Source organism: Peromyscus eremicus, chromosome 7 (assembly GCF_949786415.1).
Source record: "Peromyscus eremicus chromosome 7, PerEre_H2_v1, whole genome shotgun sequence".
Taxonomy (NCBI): Eukaryota; Metazoa; Chordata; class Mammalia; order Rodentia; family Cricetidae; genus Peromyscus; species Peromyscus eremicus.
Genome location: NC_081422.1, coordinates 84363571 through 84389983, shown reverse-complemented (window position 1 = coordinate 84389983; position 26413 = coordinate 84363571). Strand labels below are relative to the sequence as shown.

General features: G+C 43.6%; 2 protein-coding genes across 2 annotated transcripts; both read left to right on the top strand.

Annotated features, from left to right (window-relative positions):
- The first annotated feature begins 2535 nt into the window (after positions 1-2535).
- On the top strand, positions 2536-4140 carry Ankrd34c (ankyrin repeat domain 34C). The gene has a single exon (XM_059267057.1). It carries the CDS (start codon positions 2536-2538, stop codon positions 4138-4140), a length of 1605 nt encoding a protein of 534 aa, XP_059123040.1.
- Positions 4141-18635: 14495 nt separating this feature from the next.
- On the top strand, positions 18636-25449 carry Tmed3 (transmembrane p24 trafficking protein 3). The gene is made up of 3 exons (XM_059268355.1): positions 18636-18924; positions 20473-20721; positions 24641-25449. The coding sequence occupies exons 1-3, from the start codon at positions 18748-18750 to the stop codon at positions 24875-24877; spliced, it is 663 nt and encodes a 220-aa protein (XP_059124338.1). The 5' UTR covers positions 18636-18747; the 3' UTR covers positions 24878-25449.
- The last annotated feature ends 964 nt before the right edge of the window (positions 25450-26413 follow it).

Below are 26413 nucleotides of genomic sequence, written 5' to 3'. Positions count from 1 at the left end.
AACACTGACATTTTAAGGTAGAATGTGAGAAGAGCTGGCATCTCAGGGAATAATTCTAGAAGGTGAGTTAGGGTCAGGGGAAGAAAAGCTTCTGTGATGGAATGAAAAGAAGTGTTTTCACTGGCTATCCCCTTTCATTTAGTTAATGCTTGGAAATTCTGCTTTGGATTGCCAGAGCTTGGAGACTAAGACGTTTATTGAATATTGAACAATTCAAGACTTTAACACAGCCACCATAGGAAGCACACCATTAAGGAGATCATTATGATGGCAGGAGAGAGAAAAGCCACAGACACACAGAGAAGATGAAGATCAATAGGATGTTAAAGGAGAAAGGGAACGGGGAAGGAGATGGAAGTACAGACATGTCGATATGTCAATTGTGCAATGCCCTCAGGTGACAGCAATTCTTCAGAAACTCTCGTAGAAACATACACGCACAATTGCAGCAGGTTAGACTCAGAGTCTTCAGTGTGATGCATCTGAAGTAGTGAGAAATGAGCCGAAGCAGGAAGATACAGACCGGGCTGCTGTTGCTGTTAATTTTAAAAAAAGTGCTTCTAGGAGGAGCTGGGATGGATTAATGAAACCTTTTTCTCTTAATGTGGTATAGTGTGGCAGTGATGATGATGGTGATGGTGATGGTGATGATGGTGATGGTGACAGCCATGGCAATGGTGTGCGTGTGCGTGCATGTGCGTGTGTATGCTCAAGCACTCGTGCATGAGTGTGGAGAGGCCATAGGTCAACCTTGGGTCTTATTCCTAAGGAGCCATCCACGTTTTAATTTTTTGAGGCAAGGTCTCTCACTAGGACCTGAAGTTTAACAATTAGGCTAGAACTTCTGGCCACGAAGCCCCCAAGATACTTCTGCTGTTACTTCCCCATCTCTAGGATTACAAATGTGCTTTCCCATGCCTGTCTTTTTAAGTGGGTTCTGGGGCTTGAATTCAGGTCCTTCTGTTTGTATGGCTACCTGAGCTAGCTCTCAGGCCCTGGTTTTCTTTTTTATGCATTAAAATTTTTTAAAGGATGAGCATTTATCTCTCAATTTCAGCCAAGAGAGTTTTGCCTTCCAAATCTGTGGAAAATAGAAACCGAGAAGCCATTGCTTTGAGTAATCCAGGAAGAGAAAGAACGCTGCAGATCAGATGAGGAGGAAATAACAGGCCGTCAGCTCAGTTAGAGCTGGCTACCCAGGGTGTCCATGTGGAGAGGCCATTCTTGCAGACATGAGTCAATGTAATCGGTACCTATAGGCTGTTCAGGGCATCCATGCCAGCCTTCCTATCACTTCCTATTTGTAAAATGCATCTCAAGCACACAGTGTGGAAGTTCTGAACCCATAGACTGGACAACTCCCATGAAGAGAACAAGACAAAAAACCAGAGTGTGACAAATTTTGATGGAGGAAACTTTGGTTTTAAACTGTGTTTCACAATATGTGAGAACAAAAATTCAACACTGCTCTCTATTCTCTGCCATATATCAGTTCAACAGGAGGGAAGGATATAACACGGCATGGTGAGAGCTGCTGTGAATTAGGCAAATGGGAATTCTGACATCTGCTGGGAAAGTGGAGACTAGATCCTGGAAAAGAATGGTTATACTGACTTTATCATACATATTTATTACTGCTTTCTCTTCATACTCATAGTGATACATATTCATTTTAGGAACACAACAAAAAGAAAAAAATGAATTCCTCCCTAGGCCTATTACCTAGAATAAGGATCAACACATTGGTGTATTTTCTACTAGCTTTTCTGATGCACATCAATAACAATGCTTTTAATGATTATTTGTAAAGTGCCCTACTCATTATGTGTGAATCACTGCTAAGTGCTGAGGATCCAACAGTAAAAACAAAAACAGATATGAATGTTTATTTTTTAAAGGAACAGATTTCTGTATTTGTGTTAACTGAGAAGTCAACACAACCATATCTTGCAATTTAAAAATAGTTACTGTGTGCTCTGCATTATGCTAATTGCTTTTCATATGGCCAGGTGGTTTTTGTGTGTGTTTGTTTTACACACATTTTTAGACTTAATTCATATTATTTTATGTGTATGAGTGTTTTGACTTCATGCATATATGTGTACCAGGTGTTTGCCTGGTGCCCATGGAGGTCAAAAGGTGTTGGGTCCCCTAAAATTGGAGTTACAGATTAATGTGGGTTCTGGGACTCAAACCCAGGTCTTCTGCCAGAGTAATGCTCTTAAACACTGAACCAACTCTGCAGCCCTTAGCCAGGTGTTTTATACACACTATCTAAAGAAATCTTTAGAATAACCCTAAGATGTAGGTCACTACTATTTCTACCTCCATTATAGATGAATAGACCCACTCATAGGCATTCAATAACACAGTTCAGGCAACACAGCTTGGGATCAGGCAGGGACATGATTGCATCTAGACTTTGAAATAATCATGCTGCATAGAATAGCAATAGACTATATAATGCTTTCTCTTCTTCTTCCCTTGCTAGGTCTGATTACCCCTGTCACTTAGAGGTCCTAAGTTGAAGCCACCATGATGGATGATGACACTGAGTTGAGGACTGATGGAAACTCCCTCTTAAAGGCTGTATGGTTAGGGAGGCTCCGGCTGACCAGACTCCTCTTGGAAGGGGGAGCTTATATCAATGAGAGCAATGACAAAGGTGAAACAGCTCTCATGGTGGCATGCATCACCAAGCATGTGGACCAGCAAAGCATTAGCAAGTCTAAGATGGTGAAGTATCTGTTGGACAATAGGGCAGACCCCAATATCCAGGATAAGTCTGGCAAGACTGCGCTCATCCATGCTTGCATCAGAAGAGCTGGGGGAGAAGTGGTGTCCTTACTGCTGGAGAATGGAGCAGACCCCAGTCTTGAGGATCGCACTGGGGCTTCAGCCCTGGTTTATGCAATAAATGCGGATGACAAGGATGCACTGAAGCATCTCCTTGATGCCTGCAAAGCAAAAGGTAAGGAAGTGATTATTATAACAACAGACAAGTCATCTTCAGGCACAAAAACCACCAAGCAGTATCTCAATGTCCCTCCATCACCCAAAGTGGAAGACAGACAGTCACCACCACTGTGTGCATCTCCTTCTGACATTGAACTGAAGGCTCCTGGTCTGGGTTCTTCACCCAGTGAGAAGGATGATGATTTCTTCATCCTCCAAACAGGACACCAAAATGGCTGTAGTAGTTCTAAGATCTTGAATGAGCCTGGATCACCCACCAGGAAAGTGCCTAGCCTTAAAAGGGCCCGCTTGCCCCAACTGAAGAGGCTCCAGTCTGAACCCTGGGGCTTGATTGCTCCCTCTGTGCTGGCAGCCTCCGCACGCCAGGATGAAACCCATGGCACAAGCACAGACAATGAGGTCATCAGGAGCATCAATGACATGCCCTTCCCTAGAAGGGGGTCCCTCTCCAGAACCAACAGCATTGACAGTAAAGACTCCTCTCTCTTCCCCACAGTCCAGGAACAAGTTCTGAAGATTCCAGCTTCAGCACCAGCTACCTGGAAAGCAGCTTATGAGAAAGCCCAGGCTCCCCACCCACGCCTGGCCAGGAGAGGAACACTTCCTGTTGACCAAGAGAAGAGTGGGATGTGTCCACCAGGACCATCAGCTCTGAAAGATTCAGCATCTCTCAAGCTGTTGGAAAATGACCTCTATGACTTAGACGTACAGCCAGGGGCTGACCCACCCAACTCCATGTCCCTTGAGTCAGGCAAAGGACATTTGGACAGAAAGAAGCTCAACAGCTCCCACTTGTCCCTTTTCCATGGCTCTCGGGAGTGCCTGGATACTGTACCCAGCACATCTCCCAGCTCAGTGCGCCGCAGGCCCCCTCATCTTCTAGAAAGAAGAGGTTCAGGAACTCTCTTACTAGACCGCATTGCTCACACGAGGCCTGGCTTTCTTCCTCCTTTAAATGTGAATTCAAACCCACCTATCCCAGATATCAGAGCCAGTAGCAAACCACCTTCCCCACTTGCTGGTGGCTTAAAGTCTGTGGTTCCTGTTGCTCCAAATTCACCAAAGAGAGTTGACTTGAGAAGTAAAAAGAAACTCCTTCGAAGGCATTCTATGCAGATTGAGCAGATGAAGCAGCTATCTGACTTTGAAGAAATCATGACCTAGAACCTCTTAGAAACAGTTTTCCCACCCCTAGTCCATAGAATAAGGAAGAAACCAAACCGAGAACAACACAGCTACACAGGCCCTCTTCCTCCCAATCATGGTGTGGGGCAACTTCAAAAAGCATGGTGACTGACAGGTGCCGCTTCACTTCCGAGACAAACCCAAGGGTTATTTCAGATTGCCACTTCTGAGGTGACCTCTGGGTGCTGCTGCTGCTGCTGCTGTTACTATTTCACACACCAAAAAGAGCTCAGGACAATTGGGTTGTGGAGATGAAGGTACAGGAAGAAAAAAGTAATTCTCTAAAGGAAACACACCTTTGCAGTTGGAAGGTAACCACACAAATATAATGGTTGGTATTTTCTGCCAGAAAAGCACAGACCATGAATTTAAAACATGAGAGTGTATTCAGGACGTGTCATTAGTAGTCTATAAAGTGCCTAAAAAGAAAACAAAGCTTTCGTGCTTTTCTAGGATGTGGAAAAGCTCAAAAACACCCACCCCCTAACTACTGTATCTGAATACCTGAGTTCTACACGGCACAGGAGAAGCAGAGTATTCCCTCATGGAAGAGGTTTTGGCATGTGGGTCTCACCTCTTGCTGTGCTTGAGCATTGTTGAAAATGGTAGGGGCCATTCAGATTGCCTACTAATGTATTTTGTTCACATACTAATCCCCAAATATCACAGCTCTGATGTGTTACAGTTGCCAGTAATTCAGAGTTGAGTTTTCCTCCAGAAATGAATTCAGAGACACCACACAGGATCCATGTTGAAACAGTATGGAACACTCCCTTAAAAAAAAAAAAACATAATTAACTGAGTTGGACTCAAAGGTGATGTAATTGACCCAACAGACCTTTACAAATGCCTCCTGATTATCTTTAAGACAGTTTGGGGAGATTTATGGAAAGCATAATGATAAATCACCATAGGATATATACAGATTAAACGGGACAGTGGGTGCCTTTCCAGCTGGAAGCAGCAGGAACCAGTTCAATTTTTTAAGCCTGAACATTTAATGGGGTGAAAACCATCATTTCCTCTTCAATGATCTGAGTAATTTGAGGGCAATCTGGTTTCTTCTTTACCTGTATTATCTAGGTGATGGAGGATTTGTATAAATCACCTCTACAATTCTTCAAGGTATGAGCAAACCCATAAAGGAAGAGATGTAGCACATTTGGCATAATGTAGCTGCATTGTAAGTGAGGTGAAAAAGTCCTAGTTTTTCCTCCTTTTATTTTTCCTCTTTTGTGGGATGAGGTGCATTTGTTCAATGGTTAAGAAACCCAGGTTGTCCCCATGGATGGCATCATGCAGAAGAACAATCAAGGCTCTGGGTCTGATGGATTAGGGTTTTCATTTTTCAAGTGTCTAATTTTAGCAAAGTATCGATGCTACTTTGAGCCTCTGTTCCATCAGTTGTGCAATGGGAGTCACAGTGTGCATAAAGTTGTGCTGAGGATTAAACCATGCAGCAGATAGAAGCATCAGATTTTGCATGTGGTATGGGTACAAATCATTAGATGAGAGGCAGCTACTCTTATTTATTTCTTGAGATTCTGGAAGTCTCAAATACATTAGGTAGTAAGTGATGCCCCATACAAAACAGAGTCAAGCATAACCAAAAGATTCAAGTGTCTCTCTGTGACCCTCAGTGATTGTATAAATACTAATTCCTAAAAACTCATTTGTCACATAAACAATTGCCACAAAAGCTCTATATCTTACATCATTTTTATAAGGTCATATGATGGAAATTTATCTACATTTATATTCCAAAACAGTTGTTAGTAATACTTATAAACAAAACAAAATGTTTATTTTTTTTTAAAAAAATGATTCTTTTAAGGCAAGTGCTTACTGGATCTCAGTGCTTTTCACATTTGGGGCTGATAACTGTTATGGGGGGTATGTTCTGGGCATTTTGGAATGAACAGCAATATCTCTGGCACTACTCAGTAGATGACATTATGACACCCAAATTATGACAACCAGAAAGACTCTAGACATGTCCAGATGTTTCCTGGCAACAACATGCCCCGGTTGCTTACCAACGCTCTAAAGAAATACTGTATGTGGTAGAAATTTGTCATAAAGGACAAAGTGAATTGGAGGTGTGGCCTTCAAAATTCTTAGAAAATCCACACAAACAGGAGTATTAAAGGTCTTGTACTTTGCAGGAAAGGAAGCATATTAGAAGAAGAGCACATAAAGTATGAAGATCAGGGCTCAAGAACTGGATTTAGAGTGGGAAACCCATTTGCTTTTCAGAACTGTCCAGTAGTTCTCACGAAGTAGGTGTGATCACAAGCAAATAACAACTCTCAATGCATTAAAGAAAGAATCATAAAGATGACCCTGCTTTCATCATGCCAACACACACACACACACACACACACACACACACACACACACACACACACACCACTGTACATCTCTAATACATTTTAAGCTATGATTAGTGCCAATTGGAACTAACTTCTGCTAGTGGTGTCTAAATGTGAGGATAAAAAGACAACTGCAGAAGAAAATTTCGTAAGGCTTTAGCTAAGATTTGGTAACCTAATTTATCCTAAGTAGTCAACTGTGGTACATTCATATTAGTTAGCTTAGGTGAAATACCAAATGATAAATTGCTCATTCAGAGTAGTCAGACCATTGCACAAAAAACATAAGATCAGATATTTTCAGGCTGGTGTCATCCAGTTGTGACCTATCCATCAGCCTTTCTCTAGGTAGCCATTATTAGGACAGCATCATATCTCATCACTTCCTGGTGATGTATTAGTCAAGTTAGACTGTCCTAAGCTAGTGTAATGGCCAAATTACTGCATTACTGTCATGCCTAATTAAGCATTCTTGTCCATTTCAATGAACTTCACAGAAATGCTTTTCAAAAAAAATGTTTTAGATTCATACATGCTTTCTAGTCAGGGATTATCATTTCCCTTTGGAAATCTAGTCACCCTGTAAGTTAGCTTCAAATTATGTTTTTAATAATCTATTCACTTAGGTGTTTAGATTGTTTCAAAATATAATTTAGAAAGTGAGCCTGAAGTTTAAAGTCTAGAACTTTGGTTTAATTTCTAGAAATTCCAAAGCCTTTTTTTTTTCTTTTTAAAGACACCAACTATTGTCCGTTCTCTTAGAACTTTGTCAGTAAATGGTACCTTGTACATTCAGGTTGTATGTGACCTTCCTGCTTTGTGTGTGTTGGTGCTTCAGATGTAGCCTGTGCTGCCTAACCTGGTTCTCTGTAGTGCTCTGTCCTAGTCTCAAGCAGAGGATGTGTACAAACACGTATCCAAGTCCATTCAAGGAAACCATTTAGATGTTTCTAGGATGTCAATAAAAGATATATTACAATCCTTTGATACAAATGACTTCTCATTTTTTTTGTCAGAAAAATTTCAAGGGTAAGTATTATCTCTGTATATTTTCTTTCTTATCTTTTAAAGACAGAATCTCACTATGCTTGGGCTGGTAATGGTCTTTAAGATGGTATTGATAGCATCTCCCAGCAACATCAACTTCAACAGAGACTCAATATTTTACATCCACACAAATTGAAAGCCAAACTTTTAAGTTATATGAACTTTATGGTTGGTTTCTTTCCTGTAGAAAAAAGTGCAATTAACAAGAAGATGTGTTGCCATATTTGAAGATAAATACTCACCACTGTTACTTAGGACTGTTAGGGGTGTCTGCATTCCCCCAGAGCTGGTAGCACAGACTTGTAGTCACTAGATTTTCCTCCCTGTGTCTTGTAAGCTCTCATTCAAGATCAAGCAGTAAGTATAAAATGGATTATCTGCAGGATTTCTCCTGTCCTGTAAATATTAGTGTTCTGTGAGTCTCTGGATACTGTCAGACTTGGCCCTTAGTACCATCCCTAGACTCCTAAAATCACAACAGAGGAAGGAAAGTTCTATATGCTACACCATGTCTACGACAGAAATTTATCTAAATACCCAAAAAGGTTGTTAATAATATTTATAAATGAAACAAAATGCTTATTAAAAAAGGTTCCTTTAAGGAAAGTGATGATTGCTCCTCAGACTAGTTTTCACCTGTCTTTTCTCCACTTCTACACTGGGGAAAGGGAACCTAATATTGATTCCATATGCTTTGAGGAGAGATGATGAGTGATTGTCCTGCATGAGGAGAAAATGCTGGGAGAGGTGGAAGAAGCAATGAGGATCAAGGCCCAAAGTGGCTCACCTTGGGGGAGGGGATGCATTCCCAAGACCCATGAAAGGCTTAGAATTTCAGGTTCAGTAATGCAAACTGTTCCTTTCCGGAGTAAAACTGTAGATAGAAATGGCTACATGGTCAAGCTTGGTGGGAAGACATCTCTGATGGTCAATCTTGATTATCAATTTGGTAAGATTATGAAACACCCCAGAGATTCATAAAGGGGCCACCTTTGAGTATGTCTGTGAGGACCTTTCCAGGGAGGATCAAGCAGCGACAAGCTTCTGTGAACGTGGGTAGTACCATCCCATAAGCTAAAGGGAAAAGGAGAAAGCTTATAGAACAGTGTTATCTTTCTCTGTTCCTCCTTCCTGGATGCCATCATGTGAACTGCTATGCTTCACCATGCCCTCCCCAATGATGGACTGCAACCTCAAAAACTATGAGTCAAAATAAATTCTTCCTCTGTAGGCAGAAGTTTTTGTCCTGCCAGCAACTGCCAAATACTCAATAGCCGCTTCCCAAATAATTGACTTGGAGGCTTAATATTACTTATAAATGCTCAGCTGGTAGCCCAGGCTTATTACTAACCAGCTCTTACATTTAAACTAAGCCATAACTGACTTGATACGTTTTTCTCAGTATGACATTCTCATCTTGCTTCCTCTGCATCTGTTTGATGACTCTTGATTCTACCCTTTCTCTTCCCATCATTCTTAGTTTGGTCATCCCGCCTATACTTCCTGCCTGACTGCTGGCCAATCTATATTTTATTAAACCAATTAGAGTGATAAATCTTTACAGTGTACAAAGGATTATTCCATAATATTTCACCCTTTTTCTCTAATTAAAAAGGAAGGTTTTAACCTTAATATAGTAAAACTATATACAACAAAAACAACTATTAAGTAAGAATTACAGTAACAATATCCAATTCATTTGTATTTGACAAAATTAGACAAAATATATTTAATTATCTATCTTGGTGAGTCTAAAATTTGTATCTAATTCACTTTCTACTATAACTAAGGAAAACTATGATTATAACTATTTAGTCTTCAACTCCATCAAAGACCCCAGAAGGGTGGAATGTTACCTAATGACAGGGATCTCAAGCTGCCTGGACAGTCACCCAAAGTTTCTCTGCAAGTTTGGGGCATCCAACTTTGTCCTACAGGCCTAGCATGTCTGACAGACTTTCTGTAAAGCAGGGAATTCTGAAGGACTGCCCCACCTTATCTTGGCAAAGTTTGGAAGTTACCCTTTTTGCTTCCTGCTGGTCCAGTTTGGATGATAATTGTTAGCAGTTTAGGCAGGGCAATTTCTTTGCTCACATGGCTAGCTTTTGCCATAAAGAAAACAAACTCCATATGGAGTTTCTGTGATGTCCATCATCTTCTCTGAAGTAGATTGATGCTGCCAGAAGCAGACATGTCTCATTGTCATGAAAAGCCTAAGTTCTTAAAACATTTTAAATGCCATATTCTGTAGGTCTTTGAAGTATCTGAAGATTGCCTATCTATCTGAAATATAACTCTGTGTGATCTTGAAAATATATCTAACATGATTATAAATGTGCTATTATAGATGACTATCAATCTGTATTTCTTATCTATATATTATATTTTAAATGAACCACATAAACCTAATACCCTAAACAAGAGTAGAAATATACACACAATATAACAAAATTAATTTTAAAGTTGTATCAATAAACCAAAATCCATACCAATGTAAATGTAAAATTAATAGTTTTTTATTAAAGTAAATTCAATATTCTAACCTTTTATCCTATCATTTCTATATCTCCCCTTTTCTTTTTACAACGAGATCCCTAAGTCCAATTTCCTTTGTTCAGCTTTTTTCCTGACCATTACCAATAACAACTTGTAACTAACTCCTCTAAACAATGACAAAATAGTTCTCTAGACTATTTCCTGTTGATTGGGAGTACTGGTCATCTCAGTAAGTCACCTTGAAGCTGTTCTAGATGTATAACTCAGAGGAAATTGCAACAGAGGTGCTTTGAGATGTTGGTTAATATGTAAAGTGAATAGAAAATCTCTTTATTTAAAATTTTATTTTATTTTATTTTACAATATAATTTAATTCTACGTATCAGCCACTGATTCCCTTGTTCTCCCTCCTCCCGCCACCCTCCCCTTCCCCCCAGCCCACCCCCCATTCTCATCTCCTCCAGGGCAAAGACTCCCCCGAGGATTGAGATCAACCTAGTAGACTCAGTCCAGGCAGGTCTAGTCCGAGCCAAGCGACCCTGAATAAGCCCCAGGTTTCAAACAGCCAACTCATGCACTGAGCACAGGACCCGGTCCCACTGCCTGGATGCCTCCCAAACAGATCAAGCCAATCAACTGTCTTACCTATTCAGAGGGCCTGATCCAGTTGGGGGTCCCTCAGCCATTGGTTCATAGTTCATATGTTTCCATTCGTTTGGCTCTGTCCCTGTGCTTTATCCAACCTTGGTCTCAACAATTCTCGATCATATAAACCCTCCTCTTTTTTGCCAATTTGACTCCTGGAGCTCCACCTGGGGCCTAGCCAAGGATCTCTGCATCCAGTTCCCTCAGTCACTGGATGGGGTTTCTAGCAGGATAATTAGGGTGTTTGGCCATCCCATCACCAGAGTAGGTCAGTTCAGGCTGTCTCTCGACCATTGCCAGTAGTCTATTGTGGGGGCATCTTTGTGGATTTCTGTGGGCCTCTAGTACTTTGCTTCTTCCTATTCTCATGTGGTCTTCATTTACCATGGACATTCCTTGTTCTCCCTCTCTGTTCTTGATCCAGCTGGGATCTCCCGCTCCCCCAAGCTCTCTTTCTGTTGACCCTCGCCCTTCATTACCCCTACTCACGTCCAGGCTGTTCATGTAGATCTCATCCATTTCTCTGTCATTGGTTGATCCCCGTGTCTTTCTTGGGGTCTTGTTTTCCAGGTAGCCTCCCTGGTGTTGTGAGTAGCAGTCCAGTCATCCTTGTTCCACATCTAGTATCCTCCTACGAGTGAGTACATACCATGTTTGTCTCTCTGAGTCTGGGTTACCTCACTCAGGATGATTTTTTCTAGATCCATCTATTTGCCTGCAAACTTCATGATGTCATTGTTTTTCTCTGCTGAGTAGTATTCCATTGTGTATATGTACCACATTTTATTTACCCATTCTTCAGTTGAAGGGCATCTAGGTTGTTTCCAGGTTCTGGCTATTACAAACAATGCTGATATGAACATAGCTGAGCAAGTGCCCTTGTGGTATGATTGAGCATTCCTTGGGAGAAAATCTCTTAATTAAAAAAAAAAAGGAAAAAAAAAAAAAGAAAAGAAAAAAGAAAGCAGGCTGAGCAAGCCACAAGAAGCAGCACTGCCCCCTGGCTTCTGCTCCAGTTCCTGCCTCCAGGTTGCTGCTCTGGTTTCCCTTTCTTCCCCAAGTTGCTTTTGGTCGTGATGTTTTATCAAAGCACTAGAAACCCCCGTGGATATAGGTTTATTTAAATAACCTGGGATTTCTGTCAGCCTGAGAACCTGAGTGATGATGTAGGGAGGTCTCTGTTCCCCAACCCATGAGAAACTATATGTAGACAAACAGTTTGCTGAGCCGTGAGATTTTGGGGTTAATTTTTATGGTATCATAGACTTTTCTACCCTGACCAATATGTGAAGAATGAAATCTCTCTCTCCCTCTCTCCCTCCGTTATTTCTTTTCCCCTTTCTGAAAAGAAAAAGCTCTCTGAGCAAACCTTAGGAACAGGGTGGTGGTGGTACAGACCTTTAATCCCTGCACTCGGGAGGCAGAGGTAGGCAGATCTCTGTGAGTTTGAGGCCAGCCTAGTCTACAGAGTGAGTTCCAGGACAGCCAGGGCTGTTACACAGAGAAACCCAAGCAAACCTTAGAAACAAACCCATTTATCAGCCTCTAGTGTAGGGTTTCAGATACCCACTTTGACAGGGATAAAATATAAAACAAAATAATTATCCAAACAAAAGTTGGGGACTTCACAGGTGACAGGTGAAATGTCATTAAGCAACTGAGTTTACTTTCCCCCTACAATTCAGGACACACACTGTTAAGACAGAATCTCTCAGCTAAATATTGAGCTGCACTGGTTGTTTGTGTGTGTGGGGGGGGGGAGGAAAATTTTAATTGTAACAACAAATCAATATCAAAAAATCCACCATGTGTTTCCTAGAATCTGTAAAAACATCCATAAGTGAGCAAAGAACCATTGAGAGCATGGCTGCAGGGTGGAGGTGACCTGGGTGAACCATGAGGGTTTATGGAGTCTTTGGAACTGTGTTGTGCAGTAGACACTATGTTTGAACTATTGATGACATGTTTGGCATTGCTAAATCTTTTAAGTCCTTTACATATGTCATTAATAAGGTTTTTTGTTCACATATATATTTGAAATATCAACACAAAAACCTTGAGGAAAACCATTGCGAAATGATCCTCCTGCTTCTCTTATATTTTTGGTTGTGAGCCTAGCCTTTAACGGCTGAGCCATCTCTCCAGCCCTCTCCTGCTTCTCTTCTTTGAGAACACATGTATGAGTTTGTTGACCAGTTTATATAATGTGATATATAATTATAAAAGAAACCCACTTTATTGTGAGGATCACCTTCATAAGTGCTCTGTAGAATCTCTCTGCCCCATCTCTTCCTGATATTATGAGCAAATCCACAGCTTTTGAGCTATTTTGAGTAATGAGAAAAAATATAGTCAAGCTTCATTTCAGATGGATGTTTCTCTCCAGTGTTGGGGATTGAACCAAGGGCCTTGCACAAGCTAAACATGCACTTTACCAGGGCAGTGCATTCCCAAGACTTCAAGCAGCATTTCAGTGAACAAGGTTAAACTCTATTGAACCAATGAGAAAAATCAAAATGGTCTCATAGAGGAGCAGGCATTAAGAAAGTAGGGCCGGGCGGTGGTGGCACACGCCTTTAATCCCAGCACTAGGGAGGCAGAGGCAGGCGGATCTCTGTTTGTTTGAGGCCAGCCTGGGCTACCAAGTTAGTTCTAGGAAAGGCGCAAAGCTACACAGAGAAACCCTGTCTCGAAAATCCAAAAAAAAAAAAAAAAAAAAAAAAAAAGAAAGTTAAGTAACCAAGATCATGTAGCAGGAATCTTAAAAGTTCTTATTAATAAATCAAACCTGAGGCCAGTTATTGGGGTGAAAGCTGGAAGATCAGAGAAGGAGAACAAGCCACAGCTACCTCACCTTGCCAGTTCCCCAGCTGATCCTGTTTCCTCATACTGAAAGCCTCTGAGTCCTCATCCAGAATGGGTCTCAGCTGAACTGTAGCTCAAAAGCCTAAAAGCTTAACCAGCCAAATGCGTAACCAGCCAAATGCTGCTAGTTTCTGGTCTCCATGCCTTATATATCTTTCTGTTTTTGCCATCACTCCCTGGGATTAAAGGCTCACTTCATGGGATTAAAGGCGTGTGTCACTATGCCTGGCTGTTTCCAATGTGGCCTTGAACTCACAGAGACCTAGAGGGATTTCTGCCTCTGGAATGCTGGGATTAAAGGTGTGTACTACCACTGCCTATCCTCTATGTTTAATATTGTGACTGTCCTGTTCTCTGACCCCAGATAAGTTTATTAGGGTGCACAATATTTTGGGGAACACAATACCACCACAAGATCATTACCAAAATCATGCCAGGATACGGGACTAACACTGGCTGTCATAACCTCAGGACTCTCAACGCCATCAGTCATCTCTGTCTTGCTCCAGGACTTGAACTCCTTTAGATTCATAGGCAAAAGCAACCAGTTGGCAGAACCTGTAACACACAGTCACATGCTTTGGGATCAGGGAACAGGGGCACAGAATATCTGCCCCTCTTGGTTCTGTAGGTTCTGTGGGCAGGATAGTTTCTTCTAATAGGAAGAATGTTTAAATGCTTGACAACTACAAAATCAGTTGTTCTAGAGAAGTTGGTAAGTCCCAGGAGGGCAGCACTGGCACCACCACACTCTGTTATCTAGTTTGCAAATGCTTTCTACTTCTCTGTTTGGTTTGTTCTGTGTTGCTTTTAGTTTCATGGGAACACTAACTTGGTGAATTTGCTATTTGCCTTACTCAGTCCACATATAGTGACTACATGGATTAATTCCTTTTTGTTGCTTTACCAGTTTGCTGATAAATGTCTAAAGTATCAGGTATTCTTACTGTACTTTCATAATATTTAATTTTTGTTGCCCCGTCCTCCCCATGCTTTTTTCTTCCCCATCTTCCTATCCTGTATTCGTGCTTAAACTTTTCCACCTCCAGTATTTCTTTTTCTACATTCGTATCACATGAGTTCTATTACCCTCACCCTCTCTCAAAGCCTCTTCCTCCCATCTCTTGGGTCTCTTTCTAGTTTCATGGCCTCTGCTCGCACTCACTTCCATGTAAATACACATATGTAAAAACTGGAAGCTGGGATCTGCATTTAAGGGCCAGTCTGCCGTGCCTGCCTTCTGAGCATGGCTCAGCTTAATCTAATGGTTTTCAGTTCCATCCATATTTCTTCTTCAACAGTTGCGTGTATGGATAAATGTTGATTTGGTTTCAAAGTCCTAGCAGCACATTGGAGAGTGCTCCTGCTATGTGGGATAAGGAAAAAATGGTGCAGATAGGCCATCTTGTATTGTCCATTTCACCTTAGTGCACTTACTCACCCTTTGAGTTTTTAGAACTATGAGATCATACACACAGAGAGAAATTATAGAACATAAATGAGTGAATCAACCAAACATCATAGTGTGAATCCCTAAGGCTCTCTTGGGCAACAGCCTTAACTTTCTGGATCCTCCTGCTTCATAGAACTCCAATTCTGCCTTTTATCCTTCTAATGCTTATGCCCTTCTTTCTTTATCTTGCCTTATCTTCTTGCCTGAAATTTAATGTGAATCACAATTGTAATAGTAGGCTCTTATGTTGTAACCCTAACTTCAAAGGAAAGGTTTTTTTTTTTTGTGTGTGTGTGTATGAGTGATACACATATGTATGTGGTATATGCTTATATCATGTGTGTGGGTGCATGCTTCTCTGTGTGGGTGAATGCCAGAAGAGAACACTGGTGTCCTGATACATCACTGTCAACCTTATTCCTTTGAGACAGGGTCTTTCAGTGACTCTGGAGCTGGGGTGGCAATCAGTAAACCCTGTAGATTCCCTTGTCTCTGCCATCCACGGTGCTAGTGTTACAATCACGCACATGGCCATGCCCAGATCTCTTTATGTAGGAGCTGGGATCTGAAATCAGGACTTCATATTTGGGAATAAGCATTCAGATGCACAGAGCCTCTCTGCAGCTCCAAAGAGAAATATCTAAGTGTTTATCATGAACCACAAAGTTTGGTCCAGTTTTAATGGATATAAATGGCAATAAGGAAGTTATCTCTCATTCTTTGGTTACTAAGAGTTTGTATCATGAATAGCTATTGAATTTTGTCATATGCTTTTTTGAATCTATGATACTGATTTTTAAACAAGATTTCAGAAGTCACCTCAGGATTAGGGCAGACAGAAGCTGTTTTGGTTTTCTTTCAGATTTTCTTTGTTTTAGGACTTTCTACCACATATGATGAAATATAAAATTTCAAAGGCACTTCAGATGTCGCCTAACATTCTATAACTTATATAACATAGCTCATGAATCATCTCCACGGTATCTTCAGTATACGGCTGTTCACCTGTCTCTGCTCCAGTATATGCAGGGTGAAAATTGTGCTGCCCATTCACTCTCTTCCTGGAAAATTTCAGAAAGTTATTCCAGCTCCAGAAAGATATTTATGTTGAACTGAGTTACACCTCAGTGTCATGAATGCTTAGCACTCAGTTTCGCCATATGGAAACATGGAGAACTAGCAATCCCAAGGGATGGATGGGGCAGTGTGCTTGTTGGGAAACACATAGCCTCCAGGACTGTGCAGATCTGAGTTTAGCTTCTAACTTGTTGATGAGATAGGTTAAATTGAATATTGTAGCAGATTGTTTAACAGTCATAAATGTGTCCCATTCCAAAAGTGCCCCCCTCCGCTCTTTACAACCAGGCTTGACCACTTCTCACCTTAGAGGTAGAGGTAGAGTCTGTTTCTCCCTCTTCTTGTATCTAGGTCAGCTTTGGGCTTTATTGGCCATTAAAATGTGTAGAAGGTGACATTGGAAGAATTCTGGAGTCTAGCTCTTAGAGAACCTTGCTATCTTTGCCTGGGTCCTCTTGGGGTACTTCTCTGAGTGTGTCACATGAGACAAAAGGCCTAGTCTCCTTGTGGAGGATGCTTGGCAGGGAGATAGGTATTGCAGCCAATAACCTGCACCTGCTCCAGACATGCCAGTGGGACCATCTTGTAATGCCAGTGCAGATGGACTCTAGATAAGTGTAGCTTCATGGGCAAGTCCAGGGAAGACTGCCCAAAGCTCAGCTGCCCAACTGACCCACAGAATCATGGAGGTTATAAACCACTGTGGGTCTGAGCTACTGACACACAGAAAAACTGAACAAAGACAGGTGTTACTGAATTAGACATCCTGAGCTCCCATTTCTTCCTTGTGAGATAGGAACAAACTTGTATTTTTTTTTAATACATGGCGCTGGCGAGGATTAATTAATGTAAACTATGTTGAGCTGAACAGCTAGGTGAGACTGTGACAAGTACATTGTTAGTGCCAAATAAATGGTTGCTGTTGTGTAATCTTTTAAAGCTAACATTCCCTATTGGTTTTTAATGTTAAATCTTCCTTCCTTTGGCATTCCCTTGTTTGAAGCAGCCTCCTGGAAGTGCTTATGCTGCCCTTCCTAATCACCTTCCTTTGACTCGTCTCCCAATTTTGTTAATATCTCTCCTAAAATACTACACTAGATGCCACCTGATCATTGCCTGTTAAGGCAATAACTTACTTTTTAAAAACCCAGGCACTTCTCTTGTCTTGCATGCAATTTGATGCTGATTCTAATTCTGCTCACTCCAACTTAAACAGCTGTTAAGTCAGGCCTTCTCGTCTCAACTTATGCAGGAGTTTTTTTTTTTTTTTCTTGGAACCTAAATGTAGCATTTCATATATGTCCCATGTAAACCTCTGTTGTTGTTTTTTCTTCACTTGGTTCTTCTAGTTAGATAATTATAACTTTCAAGTCTTCAGATATTCTTCATCAACAACGTTAAGAGCTGGTGAGATGGCTCAATGGTTAAGAGCACTTCCAGATGACCCCAGTCTGGTTCCCAGAACCCTTATCAGATGAATGACAATTGCCTGTAATTCCAGCTCCAGGGGATTCAAAGCCTCTGGCCTCCTCAGGGACCTGCACTCATGTACATACGCACATGCAGACATGCAGATACATGAAATTAAAAAATGAATAGAGTGTTAAAAAGGACAGGCAGGGAAGGAAGGAGCCTCAAGGCACACCACTCAAAACCTCTTTCACATCTAGCACAGAGACAGTACACATTATTAATAATTATATTATATGGGTGATGCTGTTTCACAACTTACAGATTGCTTTCATATACATTAGCTTCTTGATACAAGGTCCAATATGGCCAGTGGCCATGCATGCCAATCTTACCCACGTGGTGGGATACATGGGCAGTGAAACTCTTTGCTAAAATCAAGGTTCATCGTATCTAATACTGCTCTGCTGAAATAAATTTTATTGAGTAGCAAATAACATAACACATATTTTCTTTGTTTATGGCACTACGGTGAACATAAAAATCCTGTAGGGCAGTAGTCACGAAAAAGACAGTGAATCAACTGGTCTTTCAACACTTTTGAGAAGTCAAAGGGGATGACAGATTTTCACCAAAATAATTTTCAATGAACTCCAAATGCCAAAACGTCACTGAAATCTTTTAGAAACCTTTATTTTCAGAAAAGAGTTTGTGTGTGTGTATGAGAGAGCGAGCCTGTTTCCTCCCAGAGCAGGAGTAGCCATGGGGTTTAGTTTGTTGAAAACTTCTTCACCTTGGATAGGGGAGGGGAATGAAGAGTCCATTGCCCTCCCCGCGTTTCCTTTTTGTTCGGCTACCTCTCCTAACTACCGTGGGTGTTCCTTATATCCCGGATTTCTCAGGAGACCTGGGAGACCAGTGACAGCAAGTCAGAAAGAGAGTACAAGCCCAAATGTTTCTGACTACAGGAACTGGAGGAACGCATCCAGAAGTCCAACCTCCTGACAGGGGGCGGAATACCGCTCCTAAACTCAGTGATGCGCAGGCGCAGCGGGCGGGAAGGTCTCGGGCCCACTCCTCCGGTGTGCGGCTGCGCACTGAGTCGCCGCCGTCCCGGAAGCGCTGGGCTGAGTTCGCGCCACGTCTCTCCAGGGAGCCCCTCCCAGCTCTCTGCAGTCCCTGCGTCCGAGCTGGTGCTCGGAGGACCAGGCCCAGAGCATCATGGGCAGCGAGGCCCCTCGCGCTTCATCCTTCCAGATGCTGCTGCTGCTGTTTCTGCTCCTGCTCCGGGCCGAGGGACTGCGGGGCGCTGAGCTCACCTTCGAGCTGCCGGACAACGCCAAGCAGTGTTTCCACGAAGAGGTGGAGCAGGGCGTGAAGTTCTCTCTGGATTACCAGGTGCGGCCCTAGCCGCGTCTCACCCGGGCACTAGCGCGCCGCCATCCGGAGAGGCTAAGATTAGCCACGAGAGGCTGCTGCAGGGGTCGGAGATAACCCTAGACCGGTAGACATGCCCCTGAAAAGAAACGTTTGTATCATCCAGAGCCCACCCGAAGCGGGGTAGGGTGGTTGGGGAGTTAGGCAGGCTACAGGTGCGCGCCGAGGATGGGGAGGCCCGTCGCCAACCCGTGTCCTGCAGAATGGACCAGAATGACCTCCCCTGGTACCTTCAACTCTGTGAACCCCAGTTCTGATTAGCTGACACAGGCTGGCAGTCTTTCTCAACTGTCTCTTGGGCTGCATTTCTTGTAGGTGCTGAAGCCATCCCCATCTTTTCCAGTTGTGGTTGGGGTGAGCTAGCGGCAGCGATTAAGGGGTTTTTGGAAAGGAGGGTTCAGCACAGATTTTAAGCCTTGGCAGTGTTCACAAGGAGAATCCCCCCCCCCCCCCCCTATGTGGTTACTCGGCTTGCTTTTTACCATATGGCTCAGCAAAGTCTGGTCCTGCAGGGACATATCTAATAGCTAACAGTTGCTTTGGTAAAGGGTCTGCTCCCTAGGGTTAGTGAGCAGGTCTAGGGCCAGTATTGGAGGGATGAGTGACTATGTTGGGGCAAGACTTCTAAAAATGAGGTGACACAGGCAGCCCAAATGGTGCGCACCCAGCAGCCCTACTGTGGTGGAAGCTCTGAAGGATGCTTCTGTTTGAAGACAACCTCCCTCGTTATTGATGGAGTCACTGATGAGACCATTCTCACATCTGTGGACAACATGCAAAGTGTGTGTATGTGCCTGTCTCCGTATAGGCAGTTTAAGAACAAGAACAGCGTTCTTAATGATGGCTAGTGAGGCTCCAGAAGCCATCAGGGTAGGCATTCCCCACCAACAGGTGGGTGGGTGGGGTGTCTATAATCACCAAGGAGACAAGCCTCTGGGCGTGTCTGTGAGGGAGTTTTTCCATTAGCTTGGAGTGTGAAGAACCTCCCTAAGTTTGGGTACCATCATTCCTTGGGCTGGAGTCCCAGGCTGAATAAGAAGGAGAAAGCCAGCTGAACAACAGCATTCATCTCTCTCTGCTTCCTGACTCTGGATGCCATGTGACCAGCCGCCTCATGCTCCTGCCGCCATGACTTCCCCTCCATGATGAACTAACTGTGCCCCAAACTGATTTACAGCTAAAATAAACCCTTCCTTCCCTCCTTCCTTCCTTCTTTCCTTCCTTCCTTCCTTCCTTCCTTCCTTCCTTCCTTCCTTCCTTCCTTCCTTCCTTTCTTCCTTCCATTGTTTCTGTCAAATGTTTTGTCCAAGTAACAAGAAAAAATACTGAGTATCATGGCCACTGCCACTCATTTAACTGCTCAAGCTCAGCAACATGGGACGTGTCATGGCATTTGTGTTGGAAAGTAGTAAAGGTTAAATTATAAAATGCTTTACAGTGGTCACTATTAGGGTCAGCATTTCAAAGTCTTGGTTGCCCCCAGTAACACATCCTTTTTGTGGTTGTCAGGTTATCACTGGAGGCCACTATGATGTGGACTGCTATGTGGAGGACCCCATGGGGAACATCATCTACAGGGAGACCAAGAAGCAGTATGACAGCTTCACGTACAGGACGGAGGTCAAGGGCGTTTATCAGTTCTGCTTCAGTAATGAGTTTTCCACCTTCTCTCACAAGACCGTCTACTTTGACTTTCAAGTGGGTGATGAGCCCCCCATTCTCCCAGACATGGGGAATAGGGTCACAGCTCTCACCCAGGTAAGTGGGCGTGACAGGGACAGGACTCATGGGACTCTCCTGCTCTCAGCATGTTCCTGCTTTTCTGTCCTTGTCATGAGCAAGAATCACCACCTAGCTCTAAAAGACTGTTCCCCTCTGGTCCCCTGTTTTTAGCCAGAGCCCTCTCTTAGCGGATGCTTCTCCTCTTCACCCTTCAAAATGTCTTTCTCTGGCACAGCACCTCTTTTAAAATTGCGCCATGTACCTCTTTGCTGTGTGATATGCTCAGATTGTGAGGACCAAAGCTATGCATCGGGAGTGTGTTGGTGAGGGTAACACAAGCTGCCGTAACAAAGCTGTATGTCAGTGCCTCGCACACTGTGAGTCTGTTCTCAGGACGGCCTGGCAAAGGCTGGTGGATAACTTGGGGATCCAGGCTCTTTTGTTTTTGTTCTCATTTCCTCTTCATTTTTTCCCCTTTTTCTTTCCTTCCCTCCCTTCTCCTTCTTCATCTCTCCCTCTCTTCCTCTTTCTCTCCCTCATCTTTTATTTATTTACTTTTTTGCTGAACTCAGGCCTTGTGCCTGCTAAGCACATGCTCTACTACAGAGCTATGTCCCGAGCCCCAAGGCCCTTTCTTACCATACTTCGCCCTTCCTCCAGGCTTCAGAGTCCACTGCCTTTGAATAGCAAAAGAAGGAGAAATGAGAATGGCCCAGCTGTCCCTTCAAAGCCCTGTCCGCTAGTCACACACATAACTTCCAGTCATGCCTCTTTGGGGAGCACGTGTGTAGCAAGTCAGGATGAGAGGATGGCTACCAAGTACAGTCTCTGAACAGCAAATCTCCTCTGGGGAAGAGAAATCATGATGTTTTTGGAGGATGGGTAGTTTCCGCTGACCCCCAGGGCTCTCAAGATTATTGGCCCCAGCCTCCCTCCTGAGTTCGTCCTCCTTCTGTTTAAGCTCCTCCTTCCTCCCCCACACAGGCTGGGCTTCCTGAGGGTGAGGACTCTGGGCTCTGTTTGCCGTCTTAGTCTCAATGTTTCAGTGTAGGAGGCATTGCACCCAAAGGAGCTCATCAAATACTTGTCCCATGACTGATCACCATGCCCTGGGGAACCTGTAAGGCAGGAATAACTATCTATGGCGACACTTATTCTAGGACCAAAGCCAGAATGTCTCAAGTCTCCAAGGAGGCCAGCATTTCCCTGTTTGCCCTCTGAGGAGACCATATGTTCTGTTTCTTTTTGGCTCACGCCCGGTTTTTCACCAACTCCGGACAGCTGGAGATTAGAGATGCATTGCCCAGTACAGCAGCCACTATGCACATTTAGCTGTTTAAATAAAAGTTAAAAGATCCAGCCGGAGGTAGAGCTTGTTCTGTTGGTCACTGATGAAACTGGAAGATTCCATAAGCCTGAGTTTAAGGGCTCCCTTGTGCACTGATGAGAGAAAATGAGAGAGAAAAGGTTAATGAGATAGGGCAGCCGAGAAAGCCTTTCCTGGAGCTTGGGTTCCAGTGTGATCGATCCTATCGCAAGGAAGAGGGCAGGTGGAGTTTGTGAAGTTCTTTCACCAGCCTGTTTTCACTCGATATCATATGGTTCCCCTTTTAGCCAGAGCCTGCTTTCCCACATCCCCTGAAGCAAGGTAGGGTATCAGCTAACTGAAATTTTGTGGTAACAAGCTGAAGAGCTTTCCAGTAGACTAGCCCTGATGGGCGATCCAGTGGATGGGGAGATAGCATGCTTTTATAAGGTTAGGGTAGTGCTCTCCGGTGTGTGTCACCGTTGGTGACGTAATGCTTTAGGGAGGGCTTATGCCATGTGTCCTAATTGTGTGCTGTGGTTTGGATATGATTTTGGCCCCCAGAGGTTCATATGTTGGAGTCTTGGTCTCCAGTGTAGCAGTATGGAGAGGTGATGGACCTGTGCTGAAGTGTCAGGCTAGGGCCAAGGGTCAGAGGAATTCCCAGTTAGTGGATCCAGTTGAACAGGAAGGTGGAATTGTTGCATACAGCTGTACAAGGAGGTAGGGTTATTACATATAGACAAACAAGGAGGCAGGGTTGTTATATACAGTTGAACAAGGAGGTAGGCTTAGTTAATCTTGGTAGGAACTCTCTGTAAGGTGAATCTTCAGGCTGTAAAGATCTGGGGGAGAAAGCTACAGTGGGCATTTTCTGCAGAGACTATCAACATTTGCACTAGGACCACGAGGGAAGGTTTCACCATTTTCCCAGGGGTCTAAGACACTGGAGTCCTTGGCCATGCCCAGGTCAACAGCTCACATCCACTCAGGACTTCATTCACTTAGAGCTTCCCCCACTACCTCCATTAGCATTAATCAATTCTATTTTACATTTCTATTTTTAAAGGTTTATTATTTTATGTGTATGAGTGTTTTTGCCCATAAGTATAGCTGTACACCATGGGCATGCAGTACCTAAGAGGGTCAGAAGAGGGCATCTCATCCCCTGGGACTGGAGTTACACACAGTTGTGAACTGCCATGTAGGTGCTGAGAGTCAAACTGTAGTCCTCTGAAAGAGAAGTCTGTGTTCTTAACCATAGGCTTATCCACGAGCCATCTGACCAGTCCCATTATTATTAATTTTTGTGAGTCAGTGGATTTAGTTGATTACTTTTACTCATCATCCAGAGCTTGAGGAAAAGGTTATTTATTGTAATGTCGTGGCTCTTCCTCTCCCAGCAACAGTTAACTGCCTATAGATCCTCAGTAAGAGGTTGGGCCTTGTGACTCCCCCCATGACAGAATATTGACAGGTCCAATCTTGTGCCGGTAGTCACAGCTGCTGGAGTAAGGACTCATGCTCTTCAGCAGGCCCGATACATTAGTGGTCCATTACCACAGACATGGTAGCTGAATGCTGCACTCATCTTTCCCTCACAACTCTGGGTGCTGAGAGTCTGGGCAGGCTCAGTGGTCCTCTGCGCATAGTCTCACAGAGCTGAGATGGAGTTGTTGACCAGATGGTGCTCTTACCCAGAAGAGGAAGCATCGTCTGCTTCTTGTTAGCCAGACTGTTGGCCAGATTCAGTTCTGTATGGTCAGATGGCTAGGGACCCCGTTTCATTGCCAGCCATTATGCTGTCAGCCCCTTGAGACATTTTGCTGATTTTTGTAGGGTTTGTCTTCTTTCGGCTAGAGAGAGTATCTGCCGAAAGGGTTTGTGTGAGTAGATCAGGCCACAGGGTCATTTCCCTCCCTGTCTTAAATTCAGCTGTGCCTAGTAACTGTAACCACAGGCGTCTTGGCTACCCTCACCATAAATTCCTGGGTAGGGAGGGAGCAAGGACTGATGGTGGTGTTCCAGACATTTTCAGAGATCTGCCTATAACATAGACTGTTTTAGCAGGCATAAGAAATGGTGAAGTGGTATGTGTGACACATGAGCATATGTGTGTATATGCACGGTTACATGTTCACACGTGTTTATGATTATACATAAAACTATAGGCATCCGTTATGCAGTAGAATAAGCAGTTAATTCAAAGTTCGGCATAACTGTGACTAGTTCACACTGCTGTTAATTAGCTTGTGTACCTCAGGCAGTTCATGTAGCCTCTTTGAGCCTCAATTTCCCCATCAATAAGGATAAGTAAGCTACAATCTAGCTGTCTTTCACGGAGGGTGGTGATCGTGCTTGTCAGGGCATTGTGAAATTAAATAAGAGAAACAGGATAGGGCTCGAAACACGGACAGTCCAGTCAGATGCTAATTCTGTCACTTACTAAACGTGTGATTGGACAAGTTATACTCTCTGAGCTCCCGCTAGGCTTTTCTGTAGGATTATGAAACCACATAAAGTGTTTAACACAGACCCCTCAGAGGCATCAGTAGATGATGCCTAGGATGCTGTTGTGAACCTTGGCTGCTAGCTCCTACCCTGCCTGACTTAGGGTTGACAACTGACCGATTTTCTCTTCCTGCCTAGATGGAATCTGCCTGTGTAACTATTCATGAGGCTCTGAAGACTGTGATCGACTCCCAGACACATTATCGTCTGCGAGAGGCCCAGGACCGAGCCAGAGCTGAAGACCTTAATAGTCGAGTGTCTTACTGGTCTGTTGGAGAGACTATTGCCCTGTTTGTGGTCAGCTTCAGCCAGGTGCTACTGCTGAAAAGCTTCTTCACAGAAAAACGACCCATTAACAGAGCGGTCCACTCCTAGCCACACTGGACCACTCCACAGCCCCTTGCACCCTAGGGTCTCCAGTTCCTGCAGGGATGGAGGTGTGGCACAGGGTGCAGGGAGAGCTGCAGGGAGAACAAAGGCCACACCTTGTTGTCTGTGCACATATCTGATCCTTGCACTCCAGCAACTGGAGGTCACAGAGCCAGTAATCTGAAGCATCTAATTGTGTTGTGTGTGTAACATTGACCAAATGGTTTACGGGTCAGCCTAGGGATTGGCTACTGTTGGGGGCGGCAGTGATCCAGCATCCAGTCTGTGGGAGAACTCCAAGGACCTGCGCCTCCAGGGTGGCTTAGGGTTCTGCCACTGCTCTATGGTACATGGGTCATTGGGTTGTTGTGTCCTCATCCATCTGGAGGAGAAAGGAACTCTCGGTTTTTGCTTTTCTTCCCATGAGCCTCTCTGTACCTAAGGATATCAGGTCTAACCTGGAAGCAGTAGGGTCAACCGTACAACCAGGACCCAAATGGAGAGTGAGTGCCCTTGGTGATCTCTATCTCTTGGAGGCAGAACTGTGCTAATAAAAACCAAGTTTGAGCACTCTGGAAGGGTGTGCCTCTATTTTGTTGCCTTAAGGGTACTTCTAGCTTAATGGGGAGCGAGGGTGTAAACAGTGTGATAGAAAACAGTATGGGGTAGAGATGTGAAGAGGAGCCAGTGAGCCATGTCCCTCCCAAGGGAATGGAAACAGGAAGACCCCTTCCCATTCCTGTCACTCAGCAGGCTGTGCAAAGACTGTATACAAACGCGTTCCTCTGTGACAACAACCACGCCCTGTCTGCATGATCTGCTCCCTCATTTCCTGTTAATCAGATGCCGTCTTTCAATTTAGGGTGGCACCATCACACTTGCCCCAATGCCCTTGCCTTTAGGAAGGTATTAATGCATACTTATGGAATATGATGGATCTGGAAGGAAGGTAGGGTGTCCATCTAAAAGACAGCTAGCAAGGAATCTGAGAATCCAAGCTGACAATAACAGTGGGAAAGGGCAAAACAATCCTTTGAGAAGACACCTTAGAAACCTTATTACTTGGCTTGGATGAAAGATAAACTTGTTTTCTGTGTGTTTTTGATGGTATTTTGTCTCTTATTTTGAAATAAGTACTGTGTATATTTAAGAGATTGGTTTGTGAACTATAGGGCAGAGTGAAATATGATAAACTTTCATGTATCTGCTACCGAGGTTTACAGCACACGTGGGCTGTCTCTACCCAGACTGACAGAGCACACCTCTCACATCTGAGCTGTCTCTGTCCAGACTGACAGAGCACACCTGGGCTGCTCCTTTTTGATTTTGTTTGTTTTGTGACAGTTCTTGCTATGTAGCCCAGGTAGGCCTCTCACTCTCAATCCTCCCAAAGGCTGTTTTAGCTGGTGCGCACCATCACATCTAGCTTTGACCTGTACTTCTTCTTCTTCTTTTTTTTTTTTTTTTTTTTTTGGTTTTTGGAGACAGGGTTTCTCTGTGTAGCTTTGCGCTTTTCCTGGATCTTGCTCTGTAGACTAGGCT

What these genes read in the sequence shown, in the direction of transcription:
- Ankrd34c (XM_059267057.1), top strand. Translation starts at nt 2,536, where the DNA reads ATGATGGATGATGACACTGAGTTGAGGACTGATGGAAACTCCCTCTTA.
- Tmed3 (XM_059268355.1), top strand. Translation starts at nt 18,748, where the DNA reads ATGGGCAGCGAGGCCCCTCGCGCTTCATCCTTCCAGATGCTGCTGCTG. An exon ending in AGTTCTCTCTGGATTACCAG is followed by an intron (nt 18,925 to 20,472) that starts GTGCGGCCCTAG and finishes TGTGGTTGTCAG; the next exon opens with GTTATCACTGGAGGCCACTA. An exon ending in GGGTCACAGCTCTCACCCAG is followed by an intron (nt 20,722 to 24,640) that starts GTAAGTGGGCGT and finishes CTTCCTGCCTAG; the next exon opens with ATGGAATCTGCCTGTGTAAC.